This window comes from Fragaria vesca, linkage group LG6 (genome assembly GCF_000184155.1).
Source record: "Fragaria vesca subsp. vesca linkage group LG6, FraVesHawaii_1.0, whole genome shotgun sequence".
NCBI lineage: Eukaryota > Viridiplantae > Streptophyta > Magnoliopsida > Rosales > Rosaceae > Fragaria > Fragaria vesca.
This window is the reverse complement of record NC_020496.1, coordinates 16,815,825-16,828,388: the sequence shown is the minus strand read 5'-3', so window position 1 is coordinate 16,828,388 and position 12,564 is coordinate 16,815,825. Positions and strand designations below refer to the sequence as shown.

Sequence of the window (12,564 nt, the reverse complement as noted above, 5' to 3'; positions counted from 1 at the left end):
TCTCTCTCTCTCTCTCTCTCTCTCTCTCTCTCTCTCTCTCTCTCTTATATTTTCTCTCTCTGCTTGTTTAAAAGGTGAAGGTAAAATGCTTAAGAGTTTAGATAAGTTTAGGGTGAATGGGCACAAATTATCTTACTTGTCTTCAAATAGTCAATTATTACTCTCTCCCATGTGTACTAGACTTTCAGAATACGTAATCGAACATGAAGTGATACGTTGAACAACAAAAGTAGTTTCATCCACGTTCCTGAATGGTTTAGAATCTACTACTAGCCAGTAGAGTTCAAAATAACCCACAATAAACGTTTTGAGAATTTTCTTAGGTACCTACCCGTTTATGATACCTATATTTACTGATATAACAATAAATTTGTTTTATTTTGGTAAAGATAATCATTACTTAGGTAACTTTTGTTCTATTAGAAATAATTTACCCTTTTAAACTAGTTTTGTTCACTCCATTTTTAATTAAACCTATTTTTTTTTTTTCGGTTTTTCCTTTTCATTTCTCTCCCTTTCTTCTTTTTCCTTTTTCTCTCTCTCATTTGAGGAAGAATGGAGAGAGTATTTTTTTTTTTTCCTAAATAAAAGGAACAGAGCGAAAACTTAGATTTGGACTAGGGGTATTTTAGTTATTTTGGTAAGTGAATAGATTTTTGTGACGGTTAACTGACGAAATGGACAAAAGTGTCGAGAGATGGGAGATGATGTGGATATACGTATCGATTAAATTTGAAAACCGAGGGACCAAATTGTTTTTAGAATTTAAGGTGTCACAAATATTTAATGCTAATATAGATGATCACAAAAAGAAAAAGAAAAAAAATCAAATAACTCCATATATAAAATTATAGCCACAATTCGTGAAAGTCTTGTTTGGATTAAACTTTGGGAGACAGGTAACAATGATAACCAAATTACAAAAAAAAAAAAACTAATCGGGGGTATTCAAATTATCTTGTATTTTCGATTATCCATAGTCGTGTACACAAGTCAATAAGGAAATAAACTAGTTTCAATTTGTAAGGTCCATGTGTTTTGTCTGCACAAGTAAACAATGAATTCTATAGATAGTTTACTATCTGGATAATGACATGCATGTTCTTATTTTATCAGCATGATAGTCATTAACTATATATTTGTATTCACAAATCGTGTAACTTCAACTTCAATAATACCAAAAATTAATCAATTCAGGATCAAAGAACAGTCTTCCTTTTGTAACCAAAAAAAAAAAAGAACAGTCTTCCATTTGTTGCAGAACAATGAGGAAGTCAAAAATCCTAGGTACCTTTCAACATTTGGGTACAGAATATATGGCGCGCACCACCCACATGCCTGGAGTAGTATTCAAATGATGAATCGATTCCCTAATTTGGCTTTCCGACATGCATATGGGGGTACGGAATCCGGTCTGCATCTTGTGTTTACATGCATGTAAAGTTGCTAGGTATATATGAACTCCGGTTGAGCCAGCAGCCAACGTTGACATGCAATTTCTCTTTACTTTTTTCGATTGTTTTGTTTAGATTTTTATTATATTTTGTGATGTCTTTATTAAATTTACGACAGATAATAAACTATTATAACAACCAATGTACGAGTATATCATTTACAAATAACCACGAGTTAGCTGTAGAAACTCTAGCTAATTAAAACTACTAGTGAATTACAACAATTATAGAACCAGCTGGTCTGGTCGTCAATCATAACCATCACGTACAAGGAGAACTCACAAGTAGGAATGCAAGAAAGCTCATGAGCCATAACGTGGTACGTAGAGTAGTGCTCGTCGTGATCCATCAAAGTTAGCCTCCATGGTGGCTTATTTCATAGTTCGACGTTGGTTTATCTCATGCGTAACAACATAAATGGAGATTTTATATTCAATCGAGAACAAAATTTATTTATAACCATGCATGAGACCCAAAATGGGTCGAAAGAAACAAACCAAACAAACAAATACAAGCCAACCGAGACAACCTTTTAAGCATCAACCACGATGCAGATCTATCAGAATAAAGATGGCATAGTGACGACGCTGCCACCAGCAAAACCCAATATCGACATATGAGAGTCATCAGATCGGCTAATGAAATCTTGAAGTCCAACCACGTGCAATAACATTAGCACATATCCCATCTAATTAAAGAGCTACACAACTCAAATTTCTGAATCATACAAAACATCCTCAAAATGCAAGCACAAGAACCAAAATAGTAAGTAAATGAGTTATCCTTTGAAAGGTTTAGCAATGCTTTTAGTTTACTTTAGTTACACGAAACTATATGCGTCATACGAAACCATAAAGTCACATTAGACATTTAGACTTTATTATTCACTTTCTTACAAAACAAAACGAAAAATGCAATGATGATTTGGTTTCTATTTTTGATTGGGATGAAGGCATGAAAGGAATTTTGAAGCGCGTTGACAGGTCGGGACTTGCTAAAGATCGAGAGAGACTCCTTTGCATGGACGAAAAGACAAACAATAATCCAAGAAATGGAACGTGGAAAATACATCTGAATTGGAAACGTGACAGATAAGCAAAGCTTTCTTGCCCCATAACACACTTTTTTACCCCACTCCCAACTACACAGAAGACTAAGGCCTCCTCCTCTCCTTTTACTGTTCTCCGGCGACAGAGACAGCGTCGGGTCAATTTAGAACTTCTTCTTGTCTCCGTTCCATTATTTCCTGCGTCACAACACATCACTGTTCAATCCTCTCTGATATTTTATTATTGGTTTTACATGGCGTGCGTGCGCCGTGCTTGACTTTTGATTTTTGCGCAAGGAATTCAACGTCCATGACCGACATGTCCAACACCAAACTCACATACCAGGCCACTCCCTTGTACTCCTTCTTCATCTATTATATATATATATATATATATATATAATCTTTGAACTGAAAGCTCATGCCAGCTCTACACTCACACTACTCGTCTGCCTCTCTTTCGACTCTGTTTCCTTTTCCAACTTGACATTTCCGGTCTCGTCTCCCCTCTTGTTTTCTTTATATATCTATCTAGCTTCGTTTCGGGTTCATTCAACCAATTTCACACAGCTGTTGTCTAGCTTCATCATTCTGGTATAGGAAAGGAAAGCCTTCCCCATTGACCCCTGCCGGCCGTTTGTTTTTCTTGGTCAAGTCGAGATATATTTGCTTCAAGAGCCTTGATTGATATGGACTACTCCTCAGCTGCTGCTTCTGCATGTGATATCGATACTTCTCTGGATCTTAACACCAGGCCTCTCCGGCTTTTCGATGATTCTCCTCCGGTATGTTGACATGAAAGCTTTACTATAGTACTTGGCTAGCTACTTGTGACTCGTATATCGATCACTTTTGCTTGATTTCTGAAGTGGGTTTGGTTTGTTTGGTCATTTTCAGATCAAGAAAGAGGTGCATAGCAAGATTTTGATCGACTTTGGGAGGGAGCTTTCTGCAAAAGAAGAGGTGAGTGTCTGATTCTTTGTTCCAGATCCTTAGTTTCTTCAGTTCTCCATGCCTTGCCTTCTCTATCTTGTTTTTGTGGCTCTCAATCAATCAAAGCTAGCTCACTTTTGTTTTTTAACAATTTGATAAGATCCTTATCAAATTGGGTGGGGTGTCTAACTTTGGTAAGAAGAGAATCCATTTTCATATGTTAAAAATGGGTGCTTCAAGCTGGGAAAGATGCTAATTTCAGCAGAGCTTGGAAGTACTTGATAGTTCTCCATCAAAAGACACAATTTCATGAGTAACAATAATTGTAGTGCTTACAAAACTTTCATCTAGACTAAATAATGAATATAAGAATTCACTTGTACATGAAATATAGATGCAATAGTACTGAAGCTTTGTGTGCTTTGATTTACAGAGTGGTGCTTTGGTAGAGGAATTGCACCGGGTGAGTTCCGAAAACAAGAAGCTAACAGAAATGTTAACGATGATGGGTGAGAGCTACAATGCTCTGAGAAGCCAATTGTTGGAGTACATGAACAAGAACCCAGAGAAGGAGCTTAGTCCAGTCTCCAAGAAAAGAAAGTCTGAAAGCAGTAACAATAACAACAATAGTGGTAACAACATCCTAAATGGCATCAACAATGGAAACTCTGAGAGCAGCTCCAGTGATGGAGAATCATGCAAGAAGCCAAGAGAAGAGACCATCAAGGCCAAAATTTATAGGTCTTATGTCAGGACCGAACCATCCGATATGACAAGCTTGGTAAGTTCATCTCTCATTGTAATGTTCTCTCGTTACATCTATCATGTTACATTACCTTACAATGGAGATTGAAAATATATTTACAGTTCTGTTGAGGTGTATACTGAGCAATTCTATGTGTATGTGTATAGGTTGTGAAAGATGGATTTCAATGGAGAAAATATGGCCAAAAAGTTACAAGGGACAATCCTTGTCCTAGAGCTTACTTCAAGTGCTCTTTTGCTCCAACCTGCCCAGTCAAAAAGAAGGTGAGCTTAGTTCAAATCAAAACATGATCCCTCTTTTCTTGGCTTCAGATCCCAACTTCAGCAACTCCAAAACTTGTTATATATCTATCAGTCTTATTAAAGGTGTTTTTTGCCCTTAAATTTCTTATCAGGTTCAAAGAAGTGTCGAGGACCAATCAATTCTGGTGGCAACTTATGAAGGTGAACACAACCATCCCCACCCTTCTCAAATCGAAGCATCATCGGGCTCAAACCGCTGCATGACCTTAGGATCAGTCCCCTGCTCAACCTCTCTTGGCTCCTCCGGACCAACCATCACTCTTGACTTGACAAAATCCAAGTCCAATACTACTGATACCAAGAGCCCCAAACAAAAAACTGAAACACCAGAAGTTCGAAAGTTTTTGGTGGAACAAATGGCGTCTTCCTTGACCAAAGATCCCAACTTCACCAAAGCACTTGCAGCAGCCATATCAGGAAGGATTCTTCAGCAAAATAGTTACTGATAGAAGAACTGGTTTAGCCAATCAAGAAGAATGATTTTTTTTCACTTTGAAGATTAGGTGTATTTGTAAATACAACATTGAAAAAGAGGAACGTAAACGTTCGACTTCACTTCACTCTCAGCTCATGCGGCTAAATTTTCTCCCAAACTTGAACTGTAATTTTGAAAATTCAATACAACAATGCTTGGCTATAAAGCGATCTATAAGTGTTGATCTAGCATAGAGGTGTTGATGAAAATGTTTGTGCTTTTAAAATTTGTACTCTTTTCCCAAAAGAATTCAGCAATGGTAGAAAGACCACAATTTCAGATTTACTCCTATTGAATTGAAGCCTAATGACTTCAATTCTTTTTCTCACATATCAAACCATTATGAGTACGATATAAAATGATGTTACACATGGGTGTCATATTATGTAGTCTAAACATACCACTCATTTTAGTTTATATACTATGGCGCGACTAAGATGTCCACGTACATGACTTGTAGCCTAACTCGATCTCCACTTGCTTCTGCTTGTCTTAATTTATGTCCTACCCATTTTGGCGTTAATATTTAGTGGAGGCTATTCATCGAGTTGCAAAATAGGAATTGAGTTTTGAACTTTAGACAATAGATCTCAAGTCTCCCAACTACTATGAGATTCTTTTGGTAATTGAAATCAACGAAGTTGGTGGTGCTGATCATCTTGGTCAATCATAGACAAAGGACGCTGTCAAAGATATTGTCCTGCTCTCTTTGGAGTCAAAAGTATGAAAGAAAATAATGAGGCGGTTTAGCTAAACTAGGTTTCCCAAACCATTTGTTTCTTTCTCTCACAGCTAGAAATACTCTCGTACATGGGTTCACTGGACGAACAAAATCTCTCTAACATGAATCATTTATATTTATTATGAATAAATCGTGATTATCAATTTCTTAACCGTTTTCAATTCTGTTGAATCTTCAAATAATAGTTTTTTTTATTGATCAATCTATTAGTGTACTGTGTAAAGACAATTACACCGCAACATGACTCACCAGAAGACCATGAAATGCATACCTAAACAGAAAACCTAATTTCGACTAAATGCAATAAAACCTTACTCATAAAAAGTCCCCTGAAAGAGCTTGCTGACAATGTTGTTGATGCTACAACAAGTGGTAAGAAATCTTGTGTGAATATTCGCTTCCCTGCAAGTGTGCTTGGCCTCATTCAAGGCCCTAATGACAGCCTGATCATGAAGCCGGCCTCGTTGATCAAGCCAAAAATGAAGAAGGGACGTCCTCTCGGATCCCTAAACAAAGTACCCAGACATAACCCATAGGTAACAAAACCAGACGATCTGAGTGTGCTTTGCCCTAACACTCCTCCAAGCCCTTGCCCAAAGGGCAAAAATACAATATAAAAGGTGTTAGTGCATGGATAACTTGGCAGACTGTGCGAGCTGGATGCAGCGAGATGGATTCATAGGACTTAGAGTACCGCAATTGAGCGCCTTGGTTCTAGTTTTATGTTTCTCTGGTATCTTGTTTTGTTTCTAGTTTAATCATCTGCTAAGCTCACTTGAATAAGTGAGCTAATTGTCTAATGTAATAGTGCTTTGATGTTATTTTGGCATTAGTTTATTAATGAATTTTCTGGGGATGCTGCCCCTTTTTAACCTTAAAAAAAAAGTACCAACGAAACACAAGAAAACAACGACACTATCAAATTTGAGACGTCGAGTAATAGTTTTGCTTGAGTGGGCTGCTATTTTCCCTTGGTTTGTGAGTTGGCATGGCATTGGAGATCAAAAGAAAGCCCTCTGCATGGCATTGGAGATGGGCAACCAATTGATGGGTTTGCAAAGTGTGGATTATAAACTGTATGAAAAATCAGTCTGATGAAATATGACAGAGGAGCCCAGAAAACCTTTGTTATCCAACAATACGACCCCACTTATCCAACCGCCTTCCACACAATCAAATGCAAACGTTAATATACATGTCTTGTAACCCCAATAACAAGAAAACAACCACGCTAGAATTACAGAACAGAATTAAGCTTCCATAATTCATGGCTACAACTTCTCTGCTTCCCAAATCCCTCTCACCATTTCTCACAAACACACCATCATTCAGCTCAACTCACTTCACCAAGCTCTCATTCTTGAACCCACAAGATCACCCCCATTGCTCCAAAAGACCAAACCTACACACTACACATGCCAAGAAGAGGAACCCCTGGCTTGATCCCTTTGATGATGGAGAAGACCCTGACATGGAATACGGCTCCCTTTTTGTCGATGGGAAGCAAGACGAGGATGAAAGACTGCCCGAAAACCCCGATAACCCGTATGGGTTCTTGAAGTTCCCAATGGGGTACAGTGTGGAAGTTGCTTCACTGGCATTGAAAGTGAGGGGTGATGTGAGGAGGTGTTGCTGTGTGGTTTCTGGTGGTGTGTATGAAAATTTGCTCTTCTTTCCAGTTGTTCAGCTCCTTAAGGATCGGTACCCGGGTGTTCTGGTTGATATTGTGGCTTCTGCTAGAGGGAAGCAAGCTTATGAGCTGAATAAGAATGTGAGATGGGCTGATGTCTATGACCCTGATGAGCATTTTCCTGAACCAGCTGACTATACTGACATGGTTGGACTTCTTAAGGTTGGTTCCTATATTTCTTTCTTACTCAAGTGAACTAGAAGAAAGTGTCTAGCTAGTACTGATTTCAGAATCCTATATTAAAATGGTTCAATCATACTTGATAAGTTGGATTATTGGTTTCAAAGTTGTAACATGTATAATTGTATACTGCCTTGTTCTTGCAGGGTAGGTACTATGACATGGTTTTATCCACAAAGCTAGCTGGGATTGGCCATGCTACATTCTTGTACATGACAACAGCCCGGGACAGAGTCAGCTATATTTATCCAAATGTAAACGCTGCAGGAGCTGGATTGTTTCTATCTGAAACATTTACACCAAATAGTACGAATCTCTCCGATGGTGGATATAACATGTAAGTTTTATAATACAATGCAGATGATTGAGATACTTCGTGTCTATAATGGACGCTTCTGTGATATTTTGCTACTGGCTTCGGACTTGGTATTATGAATTTGACAGTTGACAGAGGTTTGCTTTCTCTTTTTCAGGTATTACCAGATGGTTGATTGGTTGGCCCGGCCATCCAAGACTGTGCCACAGCAACCTGTGCCCCCACTTAAAGTATCAATCTCAAAGAAGCTAAAGCAGGTTGTAGAGTCAAAATATAAGAATGCTGGAGTTACAAGAGGAAAATATATTGTGATTCATGGGTTAGAATCAGATTCGAAAGCCTCAATGCAGTCTAAGGGGGATACCGATAGCTTGCTACCCATCCAAGTGTGGGATGCAATAGCCAGTGGTTTAAGGTATGACATTTAGTTGGATTTCCTTTCATTCAGTAGGCATTACAGGTGTGGGAATTTACACCAGTCCTCAGCATAACTCAAAGCCTAGCTCTATTTGAATGGTTTTAATTAGTTGAAGTAATTCAATCGTGAATTCACATAGATAAGATAAATTCGGTTCCTTTAGATTGTTCTGCTGTTTGGTATGATCATACAAGTGTTGATCAACCTGTACTAGTATGCCTTAAAAGTTGGCCTGGAGTTTTGTAACACAAGCAGCTGAATAGTAGAATTGGGTTTCGTATTCTCCTATGCCAACAGGGAATTCAGGCCACTTTTTGTAATCCCACATGAGAAAGAAAGGGAAAATGTGGAAGAAGTAATTGGAGATGATACCAGCATTGTGTTCATAACAACCCCTGGACAGGTACGTATATTTTCACTCCTTATTTCCAAACATACAGCACACAAACAACTTTGGATCAATAATGTAGCTTGCTGCAATATAGGATGAGGAATGATCTATGTACAAACTTTAAAGGTACCCCTTTACGATCTCTGATCTGTTTCTGTGTGATGTAGCTTGCTGCTCTAATCAATGACTCAGCCGGTGTAATAGCTACAAACACTGCAGCTATCCAACTTGCAAATGCTCGTGATAAACCCTGGTACATTATATGTCAAGTTACTAATTTGCTAACGTTTAGATGAGCGCTTGTTTCATCATGTGTCATATGCTTTCCTTTTATTATTGAACTCCCATCATTGAGATTCATGTTTATGCTGGCATTCTCTTGCAGCATCGCTTTATTCGGCTCCCAAGAAAAAGGAAAGCTCTTTGTCCCTAATGCAGAACAGAAGAACTGTGTTATTGTATCATCCAAGACTGGAAGACTAAAGGATATTGACATTGAAGCTGTAAAAAATGCAATTCCATTATTCAACATGTCCCTTGCTTTAGTCTAAGTGGGATCAAACTCACTTTCATTAGCAATTTAATTCTCTCTGTTCATGTTCAATACACAAATCTTCTCTAATTTGTATACGCAACAAAATTTATAGTGTTGCTGCACAGGTTATCAAATTACACAGTTCACCAATCATCACCAACAAAGTTTTGTAACTTTGACGCCATGAAATTGATGCTAGAGATATCAGAAACAAACTACGGAACAGACCTTGAAAATTGGATGACATGCAGGATTAATCAAGTAATATCACTACAACAATGTTATGGCAGAAGATGAAGAGAAACTAAATTCAACATGAATAAGGCTGGATAAGGGAGGAAAAAAAAATTGTACTGCCATCTCAATTGAACAATCGGGCTGGTAGGTAAACACCACAGCTTCTCTGGTCTAATTCATTTGCTGAATCATGATAGCAGCTTTGCGCGAGTTGCAGGATCTTCCGTGGATTCAACATGTATCATAAACACATATCCCAACGTCCACAAGAAAATATATAGAAAGGGTACCCACGACAGACATGCAAAAAGACTTAAGATGCTTCCAACATATTGAGGATCTTTTATATACCCAAATGGAAATTCTGTCACCCAGGGTATGTTCTTTCCGAAACGAACTCCATAGTAAGTACCAGATTCGCCTAACAACTGATAAACCCTACAATTCAGAACAATCACATACAGATATAAGAAACATGATCAATTTTCTGAAACCTCAAAAAGGACATGTATACCCAAATCCCCAACCACAGAACTGTCAGAGAAAACACACATATATATATGAAATACAAACTTATGTTAACAGCAGAAGCATATAACTGCAGGACAGGAGTCCACTGGAATTGGAAACAAACGAAGAAATAATAAAGATATGTCACAGATGCATTCCAATCATCATAAAGTATAGTCTAGAAAGAGTATGCTCTGAAGAGAGCAAGGCGCATAGCAAAGCCCATTCATATGGAAATAATACATTTATATCACAGGCTAATCCTTCAGGAATTTATAATCTGTTGATCATATTTTGGAATTTAGGCTCAGGTGAATCTAATTCTCTTGATCAAGACAAACTTAACATTCACAACGAAACTTCAAATTTAGCACATCTATCTAAAAGAAGTAAAAAACCAAATTGAAACATCAGTGTCCATTATTGCTTTGCCCTTGTTCTCAATATGCCTATCGCGCAATATCGTTACTCTATTCTCAATATGCCTCTCAGCATATGAACTTCACGTTTCTTCCACCTTACACTTGCAGATAATATGGTAGACAAGATTTCTCAGGCTATTTTACTTGATGCAAATTCAGATATGTATTCCTTTTCATTTCTTAATAAAATTTGTGTCTTATTTAAGAAGAATTAGGTCAGTAAATGGTAGCAGAGGTTGTAAACTTGTAACAGGGTATTATCTTTAGGGTCTAGAATAAGTTTAGCACGACACTTCTCAGTACAATCTTCTCCTTATCTCCCAATCTTGCATACGCTACAAACCTAACTGACAAGGATCCCTACACATGCTGCTGCACTGAAATACAGGGACATCCAACCAGACTCCACATCTGGGCCAGCTTCTACAATGATTCATGGACTGAATACTGGAACTATCACACTGAGCTTTGAACGAGATACATATAAAGGGGATATCCTATTGATGAATTTGTGCATTTCAATTTTGTCTGAATCCTTACACTTCCCATTTTAAGTGCACCATGAAGACCACACCCTAATACATTTCACTAGCCTTACAGAACCATTTCAATGATAACTTCTTTCCTCTCCCAGGTACACAGACGAACCCTGTTTCCCAGTAACTAACTGGTCAGAGCTGGTTCCAGTAAGGATCCAAACATACGGAGATGCTTGTTTATCTATACCGGAAGCTAAAGTAGCATTTCAAAGAAGATGTTCAAAAAATATTCTCATGATTTTATCTAAATCAGCTCTTGTTCTAGATTTAATGGTTCTGGGAAAATGGTCTGGATGCTCTTGAGTGAATTCCCTCGATTGATTAGTGATGATGTCGAATGGGCCATATATTCTTCAAGCTTAATGTGGAAACATGGTGCATTTTAAACTATTAAAACTACATTAAAGGGTCTTCTAAAAGCTATCTGTGTTAAAACAAAAGATGGCCAAGAACTGAATTTTCAAGAAACCTTACAGTTCTTGGCAAGTGTCATTGAAACTCAAAATAATTCCAAACAATTTCACCACCTGCCAAACACCTCACAAATTTCACATCCAAATAGACCCAAATCTTGTCAAAGTAACAGTAAATGCTAAGCAAGATAGTTTCCAACACCACAACAATGAAGAACATATCTGCGTAAGGAAACATAATCACTAAAAGGACCAACCTGAAGTTGATAAACTGGCCAAAGGCAATGAGGGGCCAGAAATAAAGAGGAGGAGGCCAAGAGATGGTTGAGACTGAAAAGAGAGAGAGGAACTGAATCAGCTTGAGGACATGAGCTACATAGGCCATCACTTTGCACGGGTCACGCCCTTTCCCACAGAGGGCAACCCATGTTTGTGGGGAGGTCCATAGCCAATAGTAGAATGGGAAAGGTGAAAGCACTCCTATTGCTGCTGCTATCCCCATTGTTTTTCACCTGAATTCCTCACCACTCTCTCGGGGAAATGGTTCAGTAGCTCAGCGAATCTGTGCTCTCGTCTAAGTCCTAGCACAGGCCCATTCTTACAGCCCAATGTTTAGCAGGCTTTAGATTTTTGTCCCAACAAGTTAAACCAAAAAATGGAAGGAGATGTGATTCAAAAAAAAGAACCCACCAACAATTCAACAAGAGTGCGGTTATTGGACCTCCAAGTTTGTTCACTTGATCTCACTCTATTGTGAATTATTAAATGACATATTTATCCTCTTATAAAATGACTATTAAGGACACTAATTAAACAAAAAGTAATGTTACATTTATTCTCTCTAAACTTTCTAATTCAATAATAATGGATTACATTTTATTATTTTCCTTATTGATTTTTATTTTCTAATTTACCACATATTTATTAAAGCATTTATATATTTATATTATCATACATGTCAAATGCTTATACAAAGTGAAAAAATATTTTTACAAAATTAATGATCTATCAATTATTAAGTAATAAATAAATAAGTATCATAATATTTTTACAAAAATTATGATCTATCAATTATTAAAATAATTTATCATCATGACTATAAAAACAAAAAATTGTAAACTACAACAAAAAAATAGTATATGTAAAATAGAAATACAAAAGTAACAAAAATATAGAATAAGTTCATGTAAGAA

The 12,564-nt window shown here is 37.4% G+C and overlaps 3 protein-coding genes across 3 annotated transcripts; 2 read left to right on the top strand and 1 right to left on the bottom strand.

Moving 5' to 3' along the window:
- Positions 1-2,938: 2,938 nt before the first annotated feature.
- LOC101301598 (probable WRKY transcription factor 40-like) lies at positions 2,939-5,312 on the top strand. Its single transcript, XM_004303194.1, has 5 exons — positions 2,939-3,287; positions 3,400-3,465; positions 3,869-4,216; positions 4,348-4,464; positions 4,596-5,312. Exons 1-5 carry the CDS (start codon positions 3,192-3,194, stop codon positions 4,947-4,949), a joined length of 981 nt encoding a protein of 326 aa, XP_004303242.1. The 5' UTR covers positions 2,939-3,191; the 3' UTR covers positions 4,950-5,312.
- Positions 5,313-6,887: 1,575 nt separating this feature from the next.
- On the top strand, positions 6,888-9,266 carry LOC101301311. The gene is made up of 6 exons (XM_004303193.1): positions 6,888-7,572; positions 7,737-7,927; positions 8,064-8,321; positions 8,622-8,727; positions 8,883-8,968; positions 9,101-9,266. The coding sequence occupies exons 1-6, from the start codon at positions 6,988-6,990 to the stop codon at positions 9,264-9,266; spliced, it is 1,392 nt and encodes a 463-aa protein (XP_004303241.1). The 5' UTR covers positions 6,888-6,987.
- An 89-nt stretch (positions 9,267-9,355) lies between these two features.
- On the bottom strand, positions 9,356-11,942 carry LOC101301023. The gene is made up of 2 exons (XM_004303192.1): positions 11,629-11,942; positions 9,356-9,925 (listed from the first exon to the last, which is right to left on the bottom strand). The coding sequence occupies exons 1-2, from the start codon at positions 11,871-11,873 to the stop codon at positions 9,676-9,678; spliced, it is 495 nt and encodes a 164-aa protein (XP_004303240.1). The 5' UTR covers positions 11,874-11,942; the 3' UTR covers positions 9,356-9,675.
- Between the last annotated feature and the right edge of the window lie 622 nt (positions 11,943-12,564).